This window comes from Ochlerotatus camptorhynchus, unplaced genomic scaffold, assembly GCF_037179485.1.
Source record: "Ochlerotatus camptorhynchus isolate MF236.1 unplaced genomic scaffold, CSIRO-AGI_Acam_v1.1 ptg000332l, whole genome shotgun sequence".
NCBI classification, from domain to species: domain Eukaryota; kingdom Metazoa; phylum Arthropoda; class Insecta; order Diptera; family Culicidae; genus Ochlerotatus; species Ochlerotatus camptorhynchus.
This window is the reverse complement of record NW_027040820.1, coordinates 232,460-255,585: the sequence shown is the minus strand read 5'-3', so window position 1 is coordinate 255,585 and position 23,126 is coordinate 232,460. Positions and strand designations below refer to the sequence as shown.

The following is a 23,126-nucleotide window of genomic DNA, read 5'->3' as shown; positions in this document are numbered from 1 at the left end:
TTGGTCACACAAGAATCAATTCCGGAGCTATGATTTTAACAAAATGTACTGGTCATGATTTTTTCTTGAAGACGATTCGCACTAAATCCAGATTTTTTTATATTCTGACATTTGGTTCAGGAGATAAAAAAAAAGAAAAATACTGCCAGTTACATAGATTCTTGGTTAAGACTACACCAAATAGGATAAAACCAGTTCTAAATAAAAGGCACAGACGTTTCACAGAACGCTACTAAATATCTATAAAATTGGTTCTCAGATTCCGGAGATAAAGCTAGAACATGATCCCCATGCTATTTGCCTTTTGCATTATAAGGCTGATATGTAACAAATATCAAAATCGGAAGTCCTGTATGTAGTGCTTACATTGCGCATATTCGTGATTAGCGTGTAATTGCCACGCATCCCATAGTACAAATCAGCAAGCCGCATTTTAAGTTTTATTTGTACTATTGCTTCTTATGTGATGGGACAACCAGTTTGGCTGTTTTTATGAAAATCTAGGTAGTTACCATTTCCACAAAAAAACTCAGTTTCGACAAAAACACAAATGGGACTGATTTGTGATGAGCGGCAGAATGCTGGGCCACACACGATCCAGTTTCATACAACCTCGGGAAAGATGCCAAAATATGATATGATGATGATGATTTAGAACTACCACTCACTGTAGTAAGACAACTGTCAGTAGACTGTGGGCTGTCCTCGCTGTTCCTCTTGATTAAGTTTAATAACCTCTAATTGTACTCAACCTGTCATTGTATGAAGGACCAAAAAAAGGTTGGTTAACTAGATCCGTGGAAAACATCGTCCTCGTGCCTCCACGGGAAACTTGATAATCTCCTTCCAACAACAGGATCACGCAACCTGTCAAAAAACAAACCATCCAACAAGAGGATGCCTCTATTCACGAAATGTTGAAGATATGGAGTTGTCATTTCCACTCTCCCCATCCATTTCGCTTCAATTGGGTGCTCTGGTGGACCCTCTCTTACCCAGCATTTAATGATTCATATAATATAATAATGGAATGAATATTAAGAGAAAAGTATTATACCCCGTAACGTGGGTAGATCAACTTTTCGTGGTACGTTACGGGATGTCCCTAGTAGCACGCTTGTCACAAATCAATTGTAGAAACTTATATACGACTTATTTCAGTCATAAACAAGTTGCTGTAACTTATTGTGATGAAAGTGTGCTACTCGGGGTAAGTTCTACCACCGAATTCTAGTCCTGACTTCTTCAAACTAGGGGAACATAATTTTTCAGTAATCAAAGGAACGCATCTTAGTCCATGCTACTTTTTATGCCTTGTTGATAGTGACAAGACTCATCTTTGTCCACAGAGGAAAAAAAAAAACATGGACAAAATTAGTTAGTTAGTTTTCATCTATGCATGGTCATTATCGGTGTCATTGCTTATTTTTGTTGCTAAGGAATCCGGTTTTGACTGACAAAGGGGCGCGCCTTCGGAGGGTGCTTCAACACTCCGAAGGGTATAAATAGCGGGACCTTTCAGTTAGAATCGGTTCCTTGTGATGAAGGCAAGAGTGACAACTATATCAAAACCGAATACTTCATCATTTCTCAATAGTAATGGAGTAATACGACATGCACTAAACTAAGGACACGGGATATGCTACAATAGATCAAATTACTGGTCGCAGTGGTTTTATGTAACAACCAGAGGGAAAAAATAGAAAAATAATGGAAAGATCTCACCCAATATTCTGTAAAGGAATACATGCCATCACAATCATTTTGAAGAGCTCCCATGTATCAAATAACCAGTATCATAATACATATTAAAAATTATTGGCCAAAATCTGATATGAGCCCCAACTCATCAGGTGTCTCACTAATTGACAAAATAATTTAAGATCAATTTTAATTGGAGGTCATGTTGATTACCAATTGGTGCATCTGGAATAGTTCTGGTTGTCCTTGAGATTAAATTGTGGCCAAAAACGGCATCATAAGCCGGAAGTTGCCACCTTGGATTCCAACATGGCGTCAACGATCAATTTTTGGTCCCTAAACCTCATTCCCGTTCAGAAAATACCAATATTGTAAGGTATTTGATAGTTTTTCACAAACCGGAAGACGGAATCGATTTGCATTCTCTACACGACTGCCCCGTTCCGAAAATATTTACCCATATTGTTTTTTGGCTAAGTCCATGTATCATGAAACACTTGGAACTTTTTGGATCTTTAACTGCGTTATTTAAAAAAAAACCGTTTTGTTTAAAAAACCCCTGTGTAAAAAAGACTTGAGTGTATTTCAAATTTTTCATGAAGGTCATCTTGAAGAGACTTTTGAAGCTTTTTGAGACGAATGTTTTAAAAATAAAAAACTGCCTGTATCTCGTATTTGGAAGAATTTATTCCCAATTATATTAAAAAAATAATAATAATTAAGTCATATTGATTTATTGGGAGTTTAAAAAAGAACTATATTTTTTCGTATTATACACTTCAAGGTGTACTTTTTCAAAGGCTGGCTTGCAAATTGTTGTGTGTTTGCTCAATGCTGAGTTTTAACATTTGAAAGTTGTATTTGATTAAGAAAATCGTTTATGTCACGTGATATTTAAGGAACATCAATTTACTTTATTTGGAAAAATATCAAAAAATCAAATCGCACCAAAGAACAAGATCACGCTTGATTTTTGAAAACAAAAATCAACAAGCAATTAACTGCGTTTGATATTGCAAGCTATGATATTACAGCTCGGAATATCAAGCTAACAAAACTCACTAGCTGAAAATCTCACCAAACTGTGGTGAGATTGAGTTTCATAACTTTTGAGTCACACCCGAACGCACCCGAATCTCCCATCACTGCTGGCAGTAGTACCTTCGTGTCTGCCATCGGTGAAGATTAAAGAGAGATGGCATAATTATATCTTGTCTATCTAAGCAAAAGAGGTGCAACAGAATCATTAATGCGTCGATTCAATTCTCAACTTAAACTTTACACGTTGTGCAATATCAAAGAAGCTTGTAAAATCAATATCAGGCATGATATTTCCTCCAATATCAGGCGTGATATTGAGAGCATATGAGAGCGAAAAAATATCAATTCGCGAATGACTATGCCATCACTGATTTCAAAAAATCCTAAACAATTCTTGAAGGCGCTTTACCTGAGAAATTGATAACAAAAGATTTAGAGCTCACAACTATAATTTTCAGATACACCCTAATTTAATGTTGATTTTTTCCTATGAGATGAGAACGTTAAGAGAAAACATACTTTTTGTCACAAATCTGCTTGAAATTCACTCAGCTACATCTTTACTGAACGACATATGTCTTTATTTAAAAAAAAAAAACAGGTTTGTTTTTGAAAATTAATGAATGACCCTCAATCTAATGTTTAAAACCACCAAAAATAAGAGACTTTTGAAGCTAATAAACTTTACCAAAGACACCAAACGCCTAAATATTACAGCAACCTACTACGATTGCGTTTATATTTTCATTCTGGACCACTGTGTAATGTTCTGTTTACTATAAAAGCATATGTTAAATCCTGCTGTAATATACAATAATTTCTAATTCCGGTAATGATTAAAGATAATAGTAGAGTTTGACAACCGATGCATTGGTTTAAACGTTGAATTCTCATTAATTTTCAAGAAATTTTTGAAACTCAACCAAGGAGGACGATCCACGAGCCTCACACTAGATGTTCTGGAATAGTTGATTCAAAAATCGATATGGATAAACGAAATTCATTCAGGGTGATTTCCGACTTCTTCAATAGCTTTACCTGTCAATCATCAGGGAGGTAACTTGCTTATTTCTTGTATGAGGGTACATCACATGTTTTTTTCCTCTGTTCGGGACCTAACACCACTACGCCCAGTAATTTGATCTACTGTAGGATATCCCGTGTCCTTAGCTTAGTGCATGTCGTATTACTCCATCACTATTGAGATATGTATTCGATTTTGACGTAGGACTACGTCTGTGATTTCTATATGGGGGTACACTTTGTGAAAACCGAAAATGGAACATGTAACAAATTATGAAAGATTTTTAACGTTAATAACTCAACTGCCACTGGTCCATTTTCAATAATTTTATCACCAATCGATCAGAAATATGTCTACGCATCGATAACAATGCAAATGATGATTTTCAACAAGAAACTTTTGAAAAACTGGTAAATTACAGCATTGTCCAAAAGCGTCGAATTAACTAACAAACCCGCCAATAACCTGCATGCATATGCTGCTTCCCCAGCACAGTCGTCAGAGAGTAGTAATTAGACGAAACAAGTCGAAGTGGCATTCGCCTCCTATCCTCGGGCGCGTGCGAATAGGGAGGATGGAATTGCGTAATATTTTGCACACTCATCATCATATTCAGAACCACTCCCAACGACCACACAAAATGCTCTCCAGAGTTGTAATCTTGTAACCAAACTTGGAAACAGGGGATACACTCAAAAAATATATTACATATGTAATGCATGAAATCCATGTGAATTTCACATCATAGCTTTCCAAAAAAAGTTGACGACAACCTTAAGAAATCGTTTATGGACTTTGTCGTTCAGTTTTTTCCTGGAATTTTTTGTTAAATAAGCTAGAATCAAATAAAAAAGGTTTTTTCCCATACATTTTTTAACCGCTTTACTACCAATCCCCATAGAGCCAAAACATTCAAATTTGAAAGAGAAAATTCACTCTCACGATCTCAATATCTCAACATTCCATGTATTTTGATGATACTCTGTAACATTTGGTGGGGGAGGGAGGATTAACATTTGAAGTCCCTCCCATTTTGCATATTCTGCATAAACAATACATAAAAATTCCCTCCCTTTTAACATATTCTGCAAGAAAATACTATTTATCAAAAATTGAATGATTTCTTTTAACTTATTTTGACCGTAATATGCATCCAAAGCGTTCCATCCACTTTTCAAAATTTCGAACTTACTATCAATGGAAGATCGCCATCAATGAGAAAAAATAGCCTTGACTTAAGGGTGAAAACTATTTTTGTAGTTCTTTAAAAATTCTACTCTAACTCTTTTCTTAAATGAACTTGGTGGCCCTGAAAAGGGCCGTTTTGTTACTTGGTTGTTGGTGATAATGATGGGTAGACGACATTCATGGCCGGGACTGTCTGCTCTTGGCGTGTTCAGTGACGGCATCACGGATCACATTTTCTCGGCACACCTTCAGCACACTTCTGGTTTCCTCGTACATGGCGACTCCTTTACCAAATCCTTGCCACCCTTGCCACGACCGGCATGACTGGTTGTTTGCCGTTGAACGGGTGCATCGCAACTTTTTTTTTTTGACTCTAAATGATCTTTATTTCTTGTATTTGTTTGGTTTACATGTATGGATTTTCAAGTGACACAGATGCGTCTTTTCACTTGAAAATCCATACATGTAAACCAAACAAATACAAGAAATAAAGATCAGATAAAGTCAAAAAAAAAGTCACGTTCGCATTAGTTGCGATGCACCCGTTCAACGGCAAACAACCAGGAGGCATGACTGGTCGTGGCAAAGGAGTAGCCAAGTGTCATCGTGTGATAACATCCAGGGCCTGCCATTCGTCGTCTGGCTCGACGTGGTGGTGTCAAGCTCATCTCCGGTCTGATGTACGAGGAAACCCGAGGTGTGCCGAGAAAATGTGAGCAGTGATGCCGTCACTGAATACGCAGCTGCCTACACGTCATCATCTTCCAAAGCCTGTACTACCATCGGTCCTTTTCAGGGCCCCCAACATTTTCCAAAAGAGTTAATTTTCTGAACATGTCCCAACTAAAATTCATATCAAAAGGTTGTTTTCAGGGCAATCATAGTCATACTAAAGAGTATAAACAGAGAGAACCCCGCTAAAATTCCTATTCCTACACAAAACACAAGCTCCTCCTACAGTTAACAAAAATATTTATTATATCATACCACGTAGTCCTACGTCATCATTGCGTACAACCCCATTGGGCTGTCCCTTGCAGTTTTTTGACGTAGGACTACGTCTGTGATTTCTATATGGGGGTACACTTTGTGAAAACCGAAAATGGAACATGTAACAAATTATGAAAGATTTTGAACGTTAATAACTCAACTGCCACTGGTCCATTTTCAATAATTTTATCACCAATCGATCAGAAATATGTCTACGCATCGATAACAATGCGAATGATGATTTTCAACAAGAAACTTTTGAAAAACTGGTAAATTACAGCATTGTCCAAAAGCGTCGAATTAACTAACAAACCCGCCAATAACCTGCATGCATATGCTGCTTCCCCAGCACAGTCGTCGGAGAGTAGTAATTAGACGAAACAAGTCGAAGTGGCATTCGCCTCCTATCCTCGGGCGCGTGCGAATAGGGAGGATGGAATTGCGTAATATTTTGCACACTCATCATCATATTCAGAACCACTCCCAACGACCACACAAAATGCTCTCCAGAGTTGTAATCTTGTAACCAAACTTGGAAACAGGGGATACACTCAAAAAATATATCACATATTTTTTTTTTGTAATTACTTTATTTGCACAGGCTCAATCGAATAAACTTTACAGAGCCGAGTTATCCTTTGCGTTATACATTGTTACTGTCTTATATTTAAAGTTAAAGGAACTGGACCGAGTACTCGCGGTCGTCTCGAGGTTAGTGAAGATTTACAATTTTTTGGATGGGAAAAGGGAAGAAGGAGGTTTTAAATGTGGTTTACGATATAACTATTTAATTAATCCTAAAGCATGAAATTATTTCTATTCATCTTGAAAACAAACATTGAAAAAAAAAAAAAAAAAAACCCCAGACGTACAAAACACAAACTAAACACAAGGTTAATCAAACTTACAATCTAAGGTTAATATCCTTAAAGTAAACATATATGAGTTTCATAAACTCCAGATCGCGTCTAGCCAAAATATCCCGAACTGGAACATTAGGTTGTCTACCTCGAGCCCGAAGGGAATCATAAAAATGTGATCTGACTCCACGATACTCCACACAAGACCAAAGGATGTGATCAGCGTCCTGGTAACCTTGTCCACATTCACAGAGATTGCTGTCTCCCAACCCCACACGGAACAAGTGAGCGTTTAGACAATAGTGATTGGACATGAGACGAGACATCACGCGTATGAAGTCTCGACTCAAGTCCAACCCTTTGAACCATGCAAACTTCGACACCTTAGGGATAATTGAATGTAGCCATCGTCCCAAGCTCCCTTCACTCCATTGATGTTGCCAGCTAACGAGCGACTGCTGACGATAAATAGAGAAAAATTCACTATAGGCGATCTGTCGATCATAAATGTCGCCTTCCATAGCGCCCACCTTCGCAAGTGAATCCGCCTTCTCATTGCCCAAAATTGAGCAATGCGAAGGGACCCACGCGAAGGTGATGATGAAAGAGCGCACGGATAAAGCACTAAGCAGTTCTCGTATTTTCAAGAGAAAATACGAGAAGTGCTTTACAGGTCTAATAGAACGGATAGCCTCGACAGAACTGAGACTATCCGTAAAAATAAAGTAGTGGTCTGGAAGAAGTGAAGCAATAGTTTCCAAAGTGTAGTGAATTGCTGCCAGTTCAGCCACATACACAGAACAAGGAGCTTCAAGTTTTCGAGAGGCGCTATGAAATTCATTAAATACACCAAAACCAGCGGACTCCTCTATTAGAGATCCATCTGTGAAAAACGTTCTTGCAGAATCAACATGGCCAAACTTTGCAGCGTATAATGACGGAGCAATCATAGGACGATGATGCTCTGGAATTCCACGGATTTCCTGCGTCATAGATAAATCAAAATTCACTGAATTGCCGAAATCGGAGAAGACTACACGATTGGGAATATTTCTTGAAGGGCTGACATCCTGTGTTAAATATAGGTAGTACAAAGTCATAAAACATGTTTGAGGATTTAGCTCCAGAAGCTTCTCAAAATTTGCAATCACCAGTGGGTTCATTACTTCGCAACGGTGAGGAGCCTCAGAGATAACTCTGAAAAACGGACGGATAGTGGCAACATGCCCGCCAGCACTTCGAGACTCATAGTATGAGTCGAGTGCATGCATCCTAACGCGATACGAAGACAACGATACTGGATCCGTTCCAGCTTGATGATGTGCGTTTTAGCTGCCGACTGGAAGCAAAAACTGCCGTACTCTAAAACCGATAAAATCGTTGTCCGGTACAACGTCAGAAGATCTTGTGGATGGGCTCCCCACCACGTTCCGGTAATTGATCGAAGGAAATTGATCCTTAGTTGGCATTTTCTTCTCAGATACTCAATGTGGGATCTCCAGGTGCATTTGGAATCGAACCAGACCCCGAGATATTTAAAAGACATGGAATGAGTGATCGGTTTACCCAAAAGTTGAAGCTTCGGTTGTGCTGGGCTATGCTTCCTAGAAAAAACGACCAACTCAGTTTTCTCCGTGGAGAATTCGATACCTAGCTGAATAGCCCAAGTAGACAAATTGTATCCTGTAAGGGTCCTTGCAGGTCAACCTCTTTTGGCCCTGTGATAGACACTACGCCATCATCTGCAAGTTGTCTCAACGTGCAATTGTCACTAAGACAATTGTCAATTTCTCTAACGTAGAAATTGTACAAAAGGGGGCTTAAACATGAGCCTTGGGGGAGACCCATGTAGCTAAATCGAAAAGCTGTAGAGTTTCCATGAGAAAAGCTCATATGTTTTTCTGACAGCAAATTGTACAAAAAATTATTCATTAATGGAGACAATCCACAAGCGTGGAGTTTCTCTGAAAGAACTTCAACGGATACTGAATCAAAAGCCCCCTTGATATCCAAGAACACAGAAGCCATTTGCTCTTTCTTAGCAAAAGCCAACTGAATTTCCGAGGAAAGCAACGCGAGACAGTCGTTCGTTCCCTTACCCCTACGGAAACCAAATTGAGTATCTGAAAGAAGGTGGTTCGTCTCAACCCATTTGTCGAAGCGAAAAAGGATCATTTTCTCCATCAATTTCCGAATACACGACAGCATCGCGATGGGCCGATACGAATTGTGATCCGACGCGGGTTTATCAGGCTTTTTAATGGCTATCACCCTCACTCGTCTTCAATCGTCGGGAACAATATTGAGCTCCAAGAACTGATTGTACAAGTTCAACATGCGCCTCTTAGCGACGTCTGGGAGGTTTTTCAGCAAGTTGAACTTGATTCTATCAGATCCCGGGGCAGAATTGCCACACGAAAGGAGAGCGAGTGAAAGTTCGACCATTGAAAAAGGCTGACTGATTTCGTCTACCGAATTCGCGGTTTCGTGAGGAATCAACTGCGACGGCACGGAATCTGGACACACTTTTCGCGCGAATTTAAGAATCCATTGATCCGAGCATTCCTCGCTTTCGTTGTTAGTAGACCGGTTACGCATTCTTCGCGCCGTACTCCAAAGCGTATTCATAGACGTTTCGCGCGACAATCCGTCTACAAACTGCCGCCAGTAACCCCGTTTTTTGGCCTTGATGAGGCTCTTGAGTTCGCGTTCAAGAGATGTGTATGCGTCGAAATGCTCGCGTGTTCCGCGTTTCCGAAAAAGTTTAAACGCGTCGGACTTTTTACGGTAAACCTCCGTGCATTGTTGATCCCACCAGAGCGACGGTGTTTTCTTACGAATTGACGATCGCGGCACCGGTCGTGTTTGAGCTTGAAGTGCGCTGTCGACGATGAGATTAGAGAGGAAATTATATTCCTCCAACGGCGGAAGCTCTTCCACTGACGATACTGTATCGTCTATCGCGGATTGGAACTTAGTCCAATCGATGTTACGGGTTAGATCATACGCGACGTTAACGGATTCTGACGAGTTGAACCCACTGGCAATCGAAATTTTGATCGGCAAATGATCACTACCGTGCGGATCCTGGATTACATGCCAAGTGCAATCCAACGATAGTGAATTGGAGCAAAAGGTGAGGTCTAATCTGCTACCATTCGAGGATGGACCAGCCAAACGTGTTACTTCTCCATTGTTAAGGATTGTCATGTTGAAGTTGTCGCAGAGATCATAAATCAAAGTAGAACGGTTATCATCGTACAGTTCCCCCCAGCCTGTACCGTGGGAGTTAAAATCTCCCATGATCAACCATGGAGCGGGAAGTACCGCACATATGTCGAAAAGTTGTTTGCGATTAACAGAGACTCTAGGAGCAATATATACAGAAGCAATACAAAGGCTCTTACCTTTAATGGTAGCCTGACATGCGACAACTTCAATACCGGGGAATTCGGGAAGATTCACTCTATAGAAGGAATGGCACTTTTTGATCCCCAAAAGTACCCCTCCTCCACGTGAATCCTCACGATCCAATCGAATAATGTTAAAATCGTAAAAAGGGAGATCAATTTCTGAAGAGAGCCATGTTTCACAGAGGGCAAATGCATCGCAATTATTGTTATGGACTAAATACTTGAACGAATCTAATTTCGGAATAAGACTTCGACAATTCCACTGTAGAACAGTGATCAAATCCCCGACCTCGTTTGGAAAATTATCCATCGAAGGAGATGATAGCTGCAAGAAGGGGCCATTTTGAAGTCAATTGCTTCAAGAAGGATTTCACAGTGGGAAGCAATGTGAGGACAATGCTTTTCAGAGGATCAGAAATGTTGAGGTATTTGAGAATACCGTCCACAATGTCATCAAATGAGAACAACCCAGATGAAGAAGGGGTTTCTGTTCTTAAAATTGGGGCATCAGGGGTTTTGGATGTCCCCGGAAGTGGTGGAAAATCCTGGGTATAGTCAGTTCTGCGGAATCCAGGAGGAGTAGAAGTCTCCTTTTTTCCACCACTCCTTGATTTAGGCAAGCTGATTTGGGGTTCTTTATTTGCAACAATCCGCGAACGGATGCGCTTTCGTTTCCGTGCAGAACCTTCCGGAAAACTGAAAGAAGTTCCCTCCTCAGCCAAGTCAGAGTCAGTCTCGTCATCTGACAAAAGAGAAAAGAGATTTTTGTCATTGGTCGATGGCGTGGCTGTCTTAAGCATTTCTGCAAAAGACCGCCTGGAACGTTCCTTAAGGGAGCGTTTCATTTTGTCCCCGAGCTGTTTGTACGCCGGGCACGACGAGAGAGCATGAGGAGGAGTTCCGTTGCAGTACACGCATTTTGGTGCAGTAGCTGCGCAGGCGCCATCCTCATGCTTCTCCCCGCATTTGGAGCAGCGTGCCTTGTTGCCGCAGTGGGAGGCCGTATGTCCCAACCGCTTACAATGCTGGCAGTTCATGACCCGAGGTACAAACAACCGCACAGGAAGACGAAGTTTTCCCAGCTCGATGTATTGAGGAAGGGCAGATCCAGAAAAGGTCACCCGAAACGAGTCTGTGGGGGTAAAACTCTTTTTACCCTCGCTGAGCGATACTGACTTCATTCTATGAACGGCCAGTATCTTTACCGGAGGAAGCAAGGGGTTCTTGAATCGGCCAACCGCTTGCTTCTCCAGTATCTCGGGGTTCAGGCTCGCCTCAGTGACCACGCCTTCGATCTCCACATCAGAGGCTGGAATGTACACCCTATATTCCAGTGTGAAAAACTGGGAAACAGCAATTTCATTAGCCTGTTTCAAGTTAGCGACGGTCACACGAAGTTTGTTGTGCCTAACCTTCGTTATTTCGGTCACGGCAGAGAATCGCTTTGTCAGATCATCAGATATCTGAACAACATTCAAGGGTTTGTTTTTGGGCTGAAAATAGACAACCCATGGGCCAGTCGAGTCATTCGGGTAGGCCCGCAATCTGGAGCTTTTCTCAGCCTGCCCATTGTCAGACTGAGACGACGAACCAGGGATGATATCATCATTCTTCTGAGATGAATGGTCACCCATGTCGTCTTCTGACAAAACATCCATTTTGTTCAACTAGTGGGAGCGCAAAACGCTCTCCCACTGAACGCGCAGACACAATACACAGAAAACACTACAAACACAGAAATACAAAACGAAAATTTAACTAATGGGGGAGTAAAAGAAACAAGAAAAAAACAAAAACTTATCTGATAATCCTATACTACTACCACCGAGCGTTATATGTGTAGGCGTTTACACAGATGGCTGGGAAGCGACGCGCAGCGTGGATGACCTTCGCTGTGGTGCACTTGATCGAGGCGCGGCACTCAGCGCACACAGGCGCACGATGAATGATGAACGATATAGATGTAGAAACGGGTGCTCACACTCGATGATGATGATACGTGAGCGGGTATGCGTAAGCGCGTATGCGTGACCACGCAACGATGATGCCCAAATTTGTTTGCGAATTTTCAATAGCACGGATTAATCTTTCCGAAAATGGCACTTTCTACTAAAAAAAACTCACTTTTCGATCAATTTACCGGGAACTATGCCAGGAGTCACTTAGTGAGAAAAAAACTGATAAATTATATCAAGCGAATACCGAAAAAACTTCCAAAACAACGGAGCGCGAAACAAGTCGACCGTACTTCTTGCTAGGACGCAGTGGGATGATATCACATATGTAATGCATGAAATCCATGTGAATTTCACATCATAGCTTTCCAAAAAAAAAAGTTGACGACAACCTTAAGAAATCGTTTATGGACTTAGTCGTTCAGTTTTTTCCTGGAATTTTTTGTTAAATAAGCTAGAATCAAATAAAAAAGGTTTTTTCCCATACATTTTTTAACCGCTTTACTACCAATCCCCATAGAGCCAAAACATTCAAATTTGAAAGAGAAAATTCACTCTCACGATCTCAATATCTCAACATTCCATGTATTTTGATGATACTCTGTAACATTTCGTGGGGGAGGGAGGATTAACATTTGAAGTCCCTCCCATTTTGCATATTCTGCATAAACAATACATAAAAATTCCCTCCCTTTTAACATATTCTGCAAGAAAATACTATTTATCAAAAATGGAATGATTTATTTTAACTTATTTTGACCGTAATATGCATCCAAAGCGTTCCATACACTTTTCAAAATTTCGAACTTACTATCAATGGAAGATCGCCATCAATGAGAAAAAATAGCCTTGACTTAAGGGTGAAAACTATTTTTGTAGTTCTTTAAAAATGCTACTCTAACTCTTTTCTTAAATGAACTTGGTGGCCGTTTTGTTACTTGGTTGTTGGTGATAATGATGGGTAGACGACATCCATGGCCGGGACTGTCTGCTCTTGGCGTGTTCAGTGACGGCATCACGGATCACATTTTCTCGGCACACCTTCAGCACACTTCGGGTTTCCTCGTACACTCCTTTACCAAATCCTTGCCACCCTTGCCACGACCGGCATGACTGGTTGTTTGCCGTTGAACGGGTGCATCGCAACTTTTTTTTTTGACTCTAAATGATCTTTATTTCTTGTATTTGTTTGGTTTACATGTATGGATTTTCAAGTGACACAGATGCGTCTTTTCACTTGAAAATCCATACATGTAAATCAAACAAATACAAGAAATAAAGATCAGATAAAGTAAAAAAAAAGTCACGTTCGCATTAGTTGCGCTCAACGGCAAACAACCAGGAGGTATGACTGGTCGTGGCAAAGGAGTCGCCAAGTGTCATCGTGTGATAACATCCAGGGCCTGCCATTCGTCGTCTGGCTCGACGTGGTGGTGTCAAGCTCATCTCCGGTCTGATGTACGAGGAAACCCGAGGTGTGCCGAGAAAATGGGAGCAGTGATGCCGTCACTGAATACGCAGCTGCCTACACGTCATCATCTTCCAAAGCCTGTACTACAATTGCTCCTTTTCAGGGCCCCCAACATTTTCCAAAAGAGTTAATTTTATGAACATGTCCCAACTAAAATTCATATCAAAAGGTTGTTTTCAGGGCAATCATAGTCATACTAAAGAGTATAAACAGAGAGAACTCCGCTAAAATTCCTATTCCTACACAAAACACAAGCTCCTCCTACAGTTTACAAAAATATTTATTATATCATACCACGTAGTCCTACGTCATCATTGCGTACAACCCCATTGGGCTGTCCCTTGCAGTTTTTTTTTTAAAGTTGTAATTCTTGCATTTATCGCAAGGATCTGACTCTAATTGAAAGGTCCCGCTATTTATACCCTTCGGAATGTTGAAACACCCTCCAAAGGCGCGAGGGTTTTAGGCCAAAATTGTACGCTCCTTTACCTGCCGATAAATGGTAAGAGTATTGACGAAGCCAGCATTTACCCTGAAGAAATCGCATTTATCCATATCGATTTGAATCAACTACTCCTGAGCATCTATTTAGTGTGAGGTTCGTGGATGGTTTTCAACAATTTCTTGATAATTAATGAGAATTTATCATTTCAACCAATGCAGGCCTGCGTTCAATCCCAGTCGGCGCCGTCAGGATGTTCTGAGGCATAAAATCTCTGATCACGTTGGTCCCCGGATCATGAGTTGATGGGTCGATAGATGATAGGGTCCAGGTGTAGGAGCTGCCTTCCTGGCGTCGGTAGCATTGGTGCTCAGCACGAAAAACAAGATCAACGGAAAAAAAATCAAGGAAAAAAAAACCAATGCATCGGTTGTCAAACTCTACTCATACTTTTACTCATCACAAATCCTATTTCAATAGTTAATAGTTCCTTGTCAATGTTGACATGCGACCCAGATCTGTTACATTTTATAATAAGCTTTCACGTGAGACTATTCTCCGTTTACTACAAGTCATAGTCTACACGACATGGTATTATAAATGTTACACAAAGCTCATAAGCAGCATTCGACCCCATCAACCAGCCAATCACCACCACTCTGCATTGTTAATCACAAGTTGCAACATGGAAACGCATAAAAATGTTCACCCGACCAACTGTCGAAAGATCTACAGAAAATAAAAGTTCGCACTGCTGCTCTCATTCCCATTAAAAACAAACAGAAAAAAAATACTAACAAGAAAGTATGCGCAGGCGAATTTATCCGTTGAGACCCCAAAGGAATCATCTCTAAAGCCACCCCGCATCATAAAAATGGTAATAAATAGTTGTTCGTAGTAACGAGTACAAAACCGATCGGATTTACATAACACGCCGGGTAGTAAAATCGAAAAAGACGCACCACAGCACGGACATTGTATTTATTTTTCTGCACAAAACGACCTCTTTCGGCCCCGGCCCCGGGTTTATTTGTAGCGGTTTCAACAACAACGCGAAAGCAAATCGAATGCCCCCTCCTGAAAACGGCAAAATCGAACAAAATGTACAACGGCATCAGCACCATCGCCGGCACCGGTGGCATTCTTCAGACTTCAGCTTGTTCGACTGTGAATCTAACACGCGGCCATCGATGGGGTTGGGGCTGATTGATTGCTTTTTAAACACTGTTAAAAGGCGAAAAGTAAACCAAAAGTACGATTAAAGCCTCTATAGCCGTTGTGATGCAACCAGGGGTAGAGCTTAAGTCGATGTCACCAAAAGCGCAGGTACCGAATGGGAAGCTGTTACCCTCACAATCACGACGACGACATGGGTTTATCCGCGCCGTTAGACATGGGTTAACGGAAATGGAAGGGTGTTGAAACACAAATTAAGGTGGCGTCCACCAGTGATGACTGTTGTTTGGAAATTGGATAAGTGCAGGGCTAATTGATTAATGTTCGCTGTCGAGTTTGCTGCCTCGTTGGATGTAATATGATGTGGACAAAGCATTTCGATAGATTATAATTAGAGTGGTGTGTTTATCTGATTGCTAGGAAACGCAGCTATTGAAACACTGATATTAAGTGAATCAAAATAGGCTGGTAAGATCGAAAACAAAAATGTTAAGATCGATTTACCGGTCACAACAAGTGACAAATGAAAGATACCATGGTCACACAGATTGCTTAATATTTATTGGAATCGGTCTATTAGTTCTGGAGATTGTTCTGGAACATGTTCCAATGAGAACGGGTCTTGAGACTTGAGACTAGATGTTACCTAAAACATGCCAAGCCCATCACATACTTCACATGACTGGTCATGTCTGTCCAAGACTACATTGTTTACTCCCGGACTTTTTCCGGGTAGGTGCTTCTGAAAAAGGGTCCAGCATCTTAGTTGAGCAAAAACACATCATGCGATGCGATTATAATTCAAAATTAAGTTGAATATACAGGATCACATTGCCCACATCCGGATAAGTTCCAGGTGAAGTGTCCAAATTCTGACTCGAGCCATAACCCACACAGCAAAAAATTCTGAATTTTAATTGTGCTGTAAACATTCTTTCATATAAACTTGTATTTCATTTCACGTAAAGGAGCAACTTGTATGCAATGTTGTTTAAAAAGATGGGCTTTTGTATGCAATATTTGCAACTTTTCATGAATTGTATCACAACTTTACACGATTTATAATGTAAACATCTATGATTTGTGACGCTCCATTTATGTGCATCATATTGAACAGAAATTTACACTACTTTTTCGAACTGTGCACCCATCATGTAACACATCAAATCACACTGCTCAGGACTGCATTGGTCATAGCTGGACTCGTTCCGGCTGATCCTGGAGATGGGACCAGCTTCTAACTTGTCTCAAAACAACTCAGGATTGATGTGTCACCATCACATGACAATTCTAAATATAGGTCATTGGTGATAATATTGAGTATCCAGCACAACATTGTTTACAAGTGACCATATTCTAACTTGGGCCAAAACTCATAATTTGAATCAATAAATCACATCTTCTTCTTCTTTGACTTTATTATGTCCCTACTGGAAGTTTACACAAGCTCTCAACTTAGTATTTTTGTGGGCACTTTCTCAATTGTTAATTGAGAGCTTTCCAAGCCAGTACCATTTTTGCATTAGTATTATTGTCCACAAAAAAATTTAGACCGTACCGGGAATTGAACCCAGCTGTCTCCAGCATGGTCTTATTTTATAGCTGCAGCTTTACCGCCTGAGCTAAGCGAGTCCCCAAAAGTAAATCCAATAAGTATTTTGTATGTCTGATAGTCAGAAAAGTATCTTCGGTCTTGAGGGTTTAATTTAGTTTTTAAAAAATCTACAGCTCGATGTAATCTTTCATTAAAGGCTTTTGAGGTGGGTTGATTCCCTTAAGTTTCGAATTCATTTAGAAACTAAAAAACATAATCTAATAAATTTAAAAAAAAATTGTTTGAATGTGTCTTGGTTGGTCGGTTTTCATACGTTTTGTTACTTGGTACATTCCAGAGAACTTCAGGAAACTTTAATCAATACCAGTAACATTACAGGAATTTTTAAGGAGCTCTGAGAAATTCAGGGGAGGCCAGTAAAAACAAAACTAGGAAAGTTCATAGCTCTCGAAGGATATACCGAGGTGCGCCAGAAAATCACGAAAGAAAAATGCGGAGTGTATTAGGTTTAAATACCCCATTTCCGGCCTATTAAGCACAACCCGCACTTAATAATTCTTAATCTAGCTCAGTTTAGCACCAAACGGAATGTTATTATTATTCATGGCTTTCAAATTTATTTACCTTTCCGTATGTACCGGTATATTTGATAAAGAGAATCCATTCGTTGAGATATTGTCAAAAGTCTAACACTGCTTCTTGACGCCAAACTCGGCCTACGGATTCTAAACTCGGCCTAAAGCATTGAAACGCCATTGAAACGTCAATGAATTCACTTCGGCCTATTGGATGAAGATAAAAATTGATTCGGTCGGAGCGCTTCTTTTGTTTTTGGGAATAATGGGTGCAAGCCTTCATATCACGCATTCTCATTGGCTTCGTTCCGTAGCTTATTAACTTAAGTATCGTACCAAACGCATAATTGACTTGGTAACCCTGAAATCATGGATTTATTTGAAGTTTTCTGCTCGATAGGCCCAAAATGGGCGATTAGCCGAAGTAGTTCTCTACCCTAGTGAGTGAAATAAATCATGTAAAAAAATATATATATATATATATACAGAAAAAGGTTGTCGACTGATTTTAAAACCTGTGATTTCTCCACTGCTCTCTCCATGCTTCGGATGGGCTAAAAGCGAATAAGAAGCGACTTCATATGCTTTTTCTGCTGAACGGAAATTGGAGAGAGTCGTGGCAAGTGTGTGCGTCGTTCTACAATGTTATAAATAAAATGCTTGCTAGTAGTCGAAAGCATAGACAGAACACGTTATATATATAAAAAAATCATAACATCTTCTGCAAGGTCAACTTTTTCACTGCGATATTCGCTGCGGAGGATGATAGCAAGTTAGCTGCGCTGATGGTGTAGTGGTAAGCGTGATTACCTCTCATCCCATGATCACGCCTTCCCTCGGAAGGGAAGTAAAGCCGTTTGTCCCCGGTTCAAGAGTTGATGGGTCGATAGGTAGGGTCAAACTGTGAAAGCTACCTCCCTGGCGTCGGTAGCATTGGTGCTCAGCACGGAAAACAAGATCGACGAAAAACAAATCAAGGCAAAAAAGGAGGATAAAAAGAAATGCAACTAACATTCAATGTCATAAGTTTTTGGTTTGCGTGTACAAGAAAGGGAATATCCGAAACATTCAGAGAAGTTTCAAAAACTTCAGCCCAGAGTTTTGGGCAAGTTTAAAGACCTTTATAGGGTATGTTCCTTGAACTGCAGGATAGTTCCATAATTTTGTGAACTTAGATGTAGATCAGAGAATTTCACGACAGTTCCATTAACTTTATAATAATTTCTGGAACTTTACAAGAACTTCAAAAATCTCCAAAAAACTCATTGTAAGTTCGAAGTTTTTAAGGAATGGTCAGAGATCTTCTGGAAAGTTCTGAGAACTTCGGAGCCATTCTATGAATATCTGGAAAATTGTGAGATATTTAAGGCACTTCCTTATACTTCAATAAAGTTTAAAACATCAATTAACTTCAGAAAAATTGCAGGAATTTTATATATGTTCCAAGAACAAAGTCTAGAAACTTCAAATATGTTTGGAGTCCCTTGAAAATTGCGAGATTTTTTATGAAGTTCCGATAACTTCAAGAAATTTTAACAAGAGAAGCAATGTGGAATCCATCAAGAGGTTCTCAGAATTTCACAGAAATACCAACACTTTAAAGAAAGTTTCGAAAAGTTCAGTGCAGATCTTAGAACTTCTAGAACATTCAGAATTACGGATAGCGATGGTTAAGTCATTTTCAAAGTGACATTTTTAGCGGCACCAATGGTGTAGTATTAAGCGTGATTGCCTCTCACCCCAGAGGGCCTGGGTTCAATTCCAGTCGGCGTCGCTGGGATTTTCTGACGCATAACATCCTTGATCACTTCAGAAGGGAAGTAAAGCCGTTGGTCCCTTGTCCATGAGGTGATGGGTTGATAGGTAGGGTCCAGGTATGAGAGCTGCCTTCCCGAGCAAGAACGAATATCTCGATACCTTAAATTGGTATTGATAAGCCTGACATAAAAGGTAAAATACCAAAAAAAATGTTCTCATAATACCATTCCAATACCAAATTATGATAATGCAATACCAAAACAAAAGCACACAGTTATGATTTTGGTATCCAAATATAAATTTTTGTTATTTACAAAGTATTTTGCATGCATTTTTTTGGTATTATTCTTTGGTATTATACCAAATTTTGGTATCAGGTCAGAATTATATTTTCATTAGTTATTTTGTCCTGCTCGAGTCCCTGACGTCGGTAGCGTTGGTACACGGCGAATGAGAACGACCCTTATTTGAGTTTAGTTAACTTATAATCGCCAAAACTGCAGGAACTTAGCGATGAGTAAAAAACCTCAGAAATCTGCTGGAAAATGAGAAGTAGTACCAATAGACTGAGTGAATCCAATTCAATACCTTAAAAAAAAAAACAATAACTTTAAAGCAATCAAAGATCTGCAGGGAAGTTCCAGTAACTTCAGGATGCTTCCGGAACTTTATAGAAGTTTCCAAAACTTCAGTTGTGTTTAAAGATGTTAAGGGAAGTTACTTTACTATGGGTAGTTCCATGAGTATAAAGGAAATTTCGTGAACTTCAGGGTTCAAGTTCCGAGAAAAAGTTGAATTACGAGAGCTTTTGGACAGTTTAATTAAATTGTAAAAAAATAAAAGTGTGGTAATACTGGATCTTCTGTTGGATTTTAGGCTCATCAATAAAGTTTTGAGCACTTTAAGGCAGTTCCATTAGCTTCAGGGAAACATTTAGCTTTTTCTAGGTTTTTTATGCTTCTGTAGCGAACGTTTTTGCCAGCTCTCAACTTAGTTATAGATGCACTGCCACAGTTATTAATTGAGAGCTTTATATGCCAACCATTGCATAAATTTGTATATTGTGTGATAAACACAATTATGTTCTATGCCCAGGGAAGTCGAAACAATTTCCAACCCAAAAGATTTCCTCATCCGGACCGGCAATTGAACCCGCTCCCTCCGGCTTGGTAATGCTGTGCCTTAACTGTCTAGGTTATCTTAGGCCTCTATCCAGGGAAACTGCAGACACTTTCAAGATGTTCTAAGAACTTCAGGACAGCCCTGAAAATTTCAGCGAAATCCAGAGAATTAAAGGGAAATTGTGAACACTTAAAAGATATTTCAAGAACCTCATGGAAGCTTAGTCTAGAGACCTTCAGGGAAGCTGAAAGATCTTAACGGCAGTCCCTTCAGAAAAGTCTAGACATACGGGGAAGTTTATCGATCTGTAATGGTTAAATTTGATAAATTCAGGATAGCACCACGAACTTCAGGGAAATCTTAAGAAACCTTAAGCTGCTTAGAGAATTTCAGAAAAGCCCAGAAAACTTATGAAAATTTAAAAAAAAAATGAAATATTTAGGGAATTTTATAGAAGTTTGGAGAATTTCAGAGAAGGTTTATATTTTTAGTATAGTTCAATTAAACTAATGGCAGCACCATGAACTTCAGGATAATTGTGAGAACTTTAATTTAGCTTCTATATCATCAGGGATGATCAGAGAACCACAGGACAGTTTAATTAACTTCAAGGCAATTGTAGGAACCTAATAGAAGATTTGAGAAACTATAGAGAAGTTTAAAAGTTTTTAGGCAGTTTTCTTTGTTGCCTTTTCAAACTTTTGTTCGCATGTAGACATTGTTAAAAACTTGTTTTTTGTAACTATTCATGACATTTTACGCCACTTTTTCTTCTTCTTCTTCTTCTTCTTCTTCTTCTTCTTCTTCGCATTTCAAGCTTATTGCATATTGCATATTATGCACTTCCACAGTTATTAATTGAGAGCTTTCGATGCCTGTACCATTTTTGCATTGGTATAATTGTGTGGAAAATCCAATCATACTTTTATGCCCAGGGAAGTCGAGACATTTTCCAACCCGAAAAATTCCTAGACCGGACCGGGAATTGAACCCAGCCACCTCCAGCATGGTCTTGCTTTGTAGCTGCGCCTTTACCGACTGAGCTAAGGGAGGCCCCACATTTTACGTCACAGAACTATTTAAATAAATAAACTCGGTAATGTAATTTACACTTTACTCCAGGAGTTCAAGAAACATTATTTCCATCAATAAACATTTTTCAATTTTACTCCAATGTCACCCCCTAGGCTCAATGTCACCCCGTCTTACGTAGCTCAGAGAAAATTTCAAACGGAGTTTTAGGAAGAAGTCTAAGAGAGTTTTAACTCGAACTTGAAGGCGTTTCTTGTCATCTGGCGCAAACCAACAACTTCGCTGATTATCTCCTAAAGTGCTGATTGTGTGTTGGAGATGGGATACTTGTTTTTTGAAATATTATCGGTTTGACCAATTAATGTAAGCTACCATTATAAATCAAAATACGGTTTTATGTCAGAGGAAAAAAAAAATACATGCAAGCAGCAGAAAAAAACAAAACGAAATCGAAATCGAAAAAATCGAGTACTTCTTATTTGCTTTTAGCTTTTCCCTTTTTCGTAGCACAGGTAGAGCGATGGATAAGGCACAGATCTGACCAACGCAAGGTTCATGGTGCTAGTCTGGTGTGAACCCTTTTTTAATTTGTTTTTGTTATGTTTATTTCTTCCAATGATGTAGTTATTTTTTTTCAACGGCACCGGTGTTGTAGTGGTAAGCGTGATTACCTCTCACCCCAGCAGGCCTGGGTTCAATCCTAGTCGGCGCCGCCGGGATGTTCTGAGACATAACATTCTGCTCAGCACGGAAAACAAGATCGACGTAAAACAAACCAAAGAAAAAAAAAAGAAGTTATTTTTATCCATCCTCACTAACACATTCCACATTTTTCGATCTCCACAACCAACACTTATGGCCCGCTGGTTGGGTGTAGCGATAGCGAGTGTGGCAGTTCTAACGAAATTAGCTTTATACAATTTACAAATCCATTTCGTTGCAGAAAACAAACGAATAAATTCGTAGAACAAACGAGCGATTTCGTTGTATAAACGAAATTTTATTTTCAGGGTACAAGGAGGTGAACTGCACGAGAATTATAAGGAGAATTTCAGCGAATTTTAAATAGAATTATTCCGGAAAAATTAAAAATTTCTATACTGAAATATGCTGAGAATCTTGCATAATTATTTATGATATTCGTTTTATGAAATTTAGCTAAGTTTGCGCTGTGTAACGCAGAAATGTACATACATTTTTCAAACGATGTTGATAACGTTTACCATGCCAGATTGAAATTCGTTAACATAAAAAAATTAAATCAACAGTTCCCATGTAACAATTTTGGTTTTACAAGAGTTCTGATTTGTACTAGAAAAATGGTTAAAAACCCCCGATAACACTTTTAATGTTACTTGGGTAGGGTTCCGATGTATCACCAAAAATTGTTGCAAAACACCGTTCCACATTTAGCAACATTTAATTAACATCTAACTGATTTAAACCCTGTAGCATTATGCTTTCAGCTAAATTGTAATACTGTTCCATTTTCATCGAACAAATGACATTAATTTTAACTCTCCCCTAGGCTCAGCAAAGCTGCCTTAGACAGTCGAACCTGTTTCCGTTGGTTTCCTTCCCAGGAGGCTCATAATTGAAAGCGAAAACATGGAAAAAAGTGAATTTCAATTCATCAAAAATAAAGAAAAATAACGAAATGAAAAAAGACCATCAAAACCAATCTTGACCTGACACACCCGTCCTGACTGCATGGTCGAACGGAGCTTGGTCAGTGCCCAAGATGTACATCGAGGTGCATCGTGTCTGCACCACACCATACAAAACTGCCTCAAGTGAGAGTAAACGCGCACTTGCACCATCTC

At 39.6% G+C, this 23,126-nt stretch overlaps 1 protein-coding gene across 1 annotated transcript in view; it reads left to right on the top strand.

Moving 5' to 3' along the window:
* LOC135708703 (uncharacterized) overlaps window positions 1-22,773 on the top strand; it is an 82,667-nt gene extending 59,894 nt beyond the window's left edge. Inside the window, exon 6 of the mRNA XM_065230807.1 lies at window positions 22,756-22,773. Within this exon, the coding sequence (XP_065086879.1) occupies window positions 22,756-22,773 (18 nt within the window). The remainder of the gene's footprint in view (window positions 1-22,755) is intronic.
* The last annotated feature ends 353 nt before the right edge of the window (window positions 22,774-23,126 follow it).